The sequence below is a fragment of the Dermatophagoides pteronyssinus genome, unplaced genomic scaffold (genome assembly GCF_027571235.1).
Source record: "Dermatophagoides pteronyssinus isolate colony J.1.1.1.1 unplaced genomic scaffold, Derpt_VIB-CSIC_2022.12 sq0003, whole genome shotgun sequence".
Lineage (NCBI taxonomy): Eukaryota > Metazoa > Arthropoda > Arachnida > Sarcoptiformes > Pyroglyphidae > Dermatophagoides > Dermatophagoides pteronyssinus.
In genome coordinates, this window is record NW_027461527.1 from 364147 (window position 1) to 368194 (window position 4048).

Below are 4048 nucleotides of genomic sequence, written 5' to 3' on the forward strand. Positions count from 1 at the left end.
TAATTTTGTCGTTATCGATTAGAGAGGTTTTTGTTTTATTGAAAGGAAATCTTTCTGTTTATGTGTGTCGGTGTCACATATTTTAATTTGATTTTATCATCATTTTCAAAAGTGAATGAAAAAATCTCTGGGTCTGTGTGTGTTAAATTTAGATTTCATTTCACATCCGTCCTTTTCTATTTAATTATGTCGTTGAGATGAATGTTGATTGTTGATTGTGTTTTTGGTGGCAAAATAATTCCGGAAAATTTCTCCCCTAGTTTTTTTTTGATTTTCTTTAACAAAAACGTTGTCGTAAAGCTTTCCACATTGAACCTGGTCGTGTTTGATGTCGTTCGATTAATTCTTTCATTTTTTTGGCCGTCTTTTTTTTAAAAAATGGTTGGATGTAAAAAAAAATTAAAATTATTTTTCATTCATTTTAAAATCCAAAAAATAAATTACCAATTCAGCAATTTCGGTGACTGACATTTCCGGCAAAAAATAAATCGGTTCACCAATTATAGTGGTCATTTTAACCGGTAAACCACCATATGGCAAAAATAATGGAATTTTATATTGATCATAAATTTTACGAAAAAATTCCTGAAACAATGGTAAACAACGAAATGCTTCACGTGAATTTTTAGTAAATACCGGTATTATTGGTACGTTTGCTTCTTTTGCAACACTGGCAAAACCTTGTCTACCCGACCAAATTAGCTGATAATTATTATCACCAAACATTGCTGCATTTTTTTTTGAAAAAAATAGATTTTTTAGATTTTTGAAATTTTTTTTTCATGAATTTCAACAAACCTTCACGTAAACCACCGGGTGATAAGGCTATTAATCGATTTTGTTTTAATAATTGAACACAATCTTTTCGAGTGCCGGGTATTGATTGTAAAGCATTTAATAATAATGACCAACCAGGTATATAAAATAATAAACGATCAGTAATTGTAAAAATTTTTCTTTTTTTATCCAAAAATATACGACATAATAAATAATGATAATCATTTGGTATTGTTGAATGATAAAAAACAATAATAGCCGGTCCATTATCAGGAATATTATTCATATTGATTATATCATAACCATGCCACCAACGACCAACTGTTGTTAGTAATTCTTTTTGGTTTGTTTTTGTGGGTTAGATTGAATCGGACAACAAGGTAAGGTAAGGTTAGATAAAAAAATAATGAATATTAACTACTACATACTAGCAACTGTTTGAACAGGTTGATTCCAATATTTCCAATGTTCATTAAAATCTAAATTTTTCCCCGTTGATTTATCAATAATTGGTAATTGATAATAAAATTTATATAAATGCAGTATAAATGACATAAGATAAAATAAAAAAACAAAAATTAATGGTGAAAAGAATGTAAATATTATCGGTATTAATATGATTTGATGAAGATTATTAATGATAAAATCCATGATGATGGTCATTATCGTCATGATTTTTTTTTAAAATTAGATTTGCGAAACAATGTTGATCATGAAATGAAAATTTTCATTTAAATATTCAAATGTTTTATATTGATTTTTTTTCTGTTTTTTTTTGTTTTTGTTTTTGTTTTCTGTTTTTCCCTCATTCTTTCATTCAATATGATTTTTCATTTGAAATGGATTTTTTTTTTCTTTTTCGGTTGGTAATTTCAGCATTTCAATTGATCATTACATTACGATAAACAAAAGCGACGAGATTGACGTAATGTTTTCCGAATATTTCCGTTCGTAATTGTTTCATGAAAATTTCCCTGTGCAATCAATTTTTTTTGCCATAACAAAATTCATTTCGTTTTGGTGATCAGGTTTATTGATTGATTCGGTTCGATCACGATGATGATGTTTAAAGTGATTTGTAAAAAAAATTTGCAATAAGGTAAGTATTTTAATTTAATTAATTGAAAAATATATTAATGATAATTAAGCAAAAAAAATGTTTAAATTCTGACATTTTTTCTCGTTTAATTTTTCTTATTTTCCCCATCAGTACGATCCATTTGAAATCTTTCCTTCATTGCCAACCATATTGAACCGGGTATTGTTTGATTTTGTTCAATCAATTCTTTCATTTTTAATCTTGTCTATAGAAATCAAAGAAAAACAGTCAGTGTTCTTGGCAAAGAAAATAACAATTTACCATTTCAGCAATATCTTCAACACTTGTATCTGGTTGAAAATAAATTGGTTTACCAATAATTGTTGTTAATTTTACTGGAAAACCACCATATGTAAGAAATAATGGTATACGATAATGATTATAAATAAATTTAACAAAATTTTTCATTAATGGTACTTGACGAAATGATTCACGTATATTACGTGTAAATATTGGTATTATTGGAACATTTGTCTGTTTTGCAACACGTGCAAAACCTAATCGGCCAGAATGTATAATTTCATAGCGATGATGATCGCTAAACATTGCTAATAATAATAATGATTATTAGGCAGACGATTCCTTAATTTTTTTTACTGCTTACCTTCACGTAAGCCACCAGGTGACAGAGCAACAATTGAACCATTATTTAACATTTGTATACATTCTGGAACTGATCCTGGAACTAAACGTATTGTACGTAATAATAATGGCCAACCAGGAAATTTATACATAATACGTTCAACAATTGTAAACATTAAACGTTTTTTTCGTTGATTTTTTAATAAAATTAATTCCGAAATTAAAAAATAAATATCTAATGGCCATGTACCATGATAAAATACAATTAATGCTGATGATCCTTGTTCAGGTAGATTATCCAAACCAATAATTTCATAATTATACCATAAACGACCAAATGTAGAGAATATTAATGCAATTGCATTGAATGTACGATACCATATTTTAATATGTAATGATTCAGATCTCATAATAATATCAATATCGTTATCGTTATTATTATTATTATTATTATCGATTAATCGATAACAATAACAATGTATCCATATTATTATCAATGATATATAGAATAATAATATAAAAAATAATGGTGATGCTATCGATAGCTAAAAATTTTCGGATGTTTGGGAAGGTAAATGAATGAAATTTTAATTTAGAAAAATTATTAAAAATAAGTAATTCAATAAACATACAATTACAGGTATCGAAATGATTGATAAAATTGATTGCGAATCCATAATTAATCAATTGAATATTTTGTTTTTTTGGTTGCACAAATATCAAAAATCATCAAAAATCAATGATGAAAAACGAAACATAACTGATTTTTGTTTGTTTTTGTTTTTGTTTTTTTTTCCATTTAGCTCACAACGAATTTCCTTTCACATAAACACACACAGAATTTTTTTTTCGAAATCAATACAACAAAGGAAATACTAAAATCCTGTCATCACAGGATTGATTTATCAACCAGAAAAAACAAAAATCTGTGTTTAAATTTTTTTTTTGAAAATTGATAAATTTATACAAAGAAAGTTTCAAAATTTCATATTTTTTTTATTAAATGGCAAGCAACGTATAAAAAAGATTTTCTCATTTAAATTGATTCTTGTTTTCTGAAGAATTCTTTAATCATCATTATCATTTACTGATCTCTCAAACAGCATCATCATTATCATTTGGATGGCCGAACAGAAAGAAGAAGAAGAAGAAAACAACAACAACAACAATATTTTCTGTTTCAGGAATTTTGTTTCTCTCTCTCTCTCTTCTCCAACCACTCTCTTCATTCAAAGATTATTTGGATCAAAGAATTTGTTTTTTGTTGTTGTTGTTGTTAAATTACATCATTTCATTTCATTTTTTTCTACAAAAGCTTCAAAGGTTCCATCATCATTATCATTATCATCATCCAGTATTAATCCTCTACTCTCTTTCTCTTTGGGTGATGATGGAACTCATAAAAAAAACAAGGGAATTACAAAAAACAGACCGAAAAAACAAGACAACCATGATAATGATGAACAACTTGAAAAAGTGAAGACGAAGTGATAGAACAGAATCCGAATATAGAATTCGATTTGAGTCGTCTCTGTTTCGGCATGCATTTTCTGACGATTCTTCGTCGTTGAAAACAAATAATTCATTCGT

General features: G+C 27.2%; 2 protein-coding genes and 1 long non-coding RNA gene across 4 annotated transcripts; 1 reads left to right on the plus strand and 2 right to left on the minus strand.

The window, feature by feature from the left end:
* Positions 1-9: 9 nt before the first annotated feature.
* On the minus strand, positions 10-1449 carry LOC113791431 (DGAT1/2-independent enzyme synthesizing storage lipids-like). Its single transcript, XM_027341214.2, has 4 exons — positions 1206-1449; positions 799-1113; positions 445-728; positions 10-364 (listed from the first exon to the last, which is right to left on the minus strand). Exons 1-4 carry the CDS (start codon positions 1447-1449, stop codon positions 278-280), a joined length of 930 nt encoding a protein of 309 aa, XP_027197015.2. The 3' UTR covers positions 10-277.
* A 176-nt stretch (positions 1450-1625) lies between these two features.
* On the minus strand, positions 1626-3214 carry LOC113791372 (DGAT1/2-independent enzyme synthesizing storage lipids-like). 2 transcript variants are annotated; one of them, XM_027341140.2, is made up of 5 exons: positions 3091-3214; positions 2481-3003; positions 2138-2424; positions 1950-2081; positions 1626-1751 (listed from the first exon to the last, which is right to left on the minus strand). In XM_027341140.2, exons 1-4 carry the CDS (start codon positions 3133-3135, stop codon positions 1962-1964), a joined length of 975 nt encoding a protein of 324 aa, XP_027196941.2. In that variant the 5' UTR covers positions 3136-3214; the 3' UTR covers positions 1626-1751; positions 1950-1961. The 2 variants fall into 2 exon arrangements, with proteins under 2 accessions (XP_027196941.2, XP_075681257.1); XM_075825142.1 differs by lacking the exon at positions 1626-1751 and having other exon boundaries at positions 1866-2081.
* Positions 1735-2305, plus strand: LOC142646384 (uncharacterized). The gene is made up of 3 exons (XR_012847340.1): positions 1735-1876; positions 1988-2035; positions 2088-2305. It is a non-coding gene; the product is annotated as an uncharacterized LOC142646384 (long non-coding RNA).
* Positions 3215-4048: the final 834 nt, after the last annotated feature.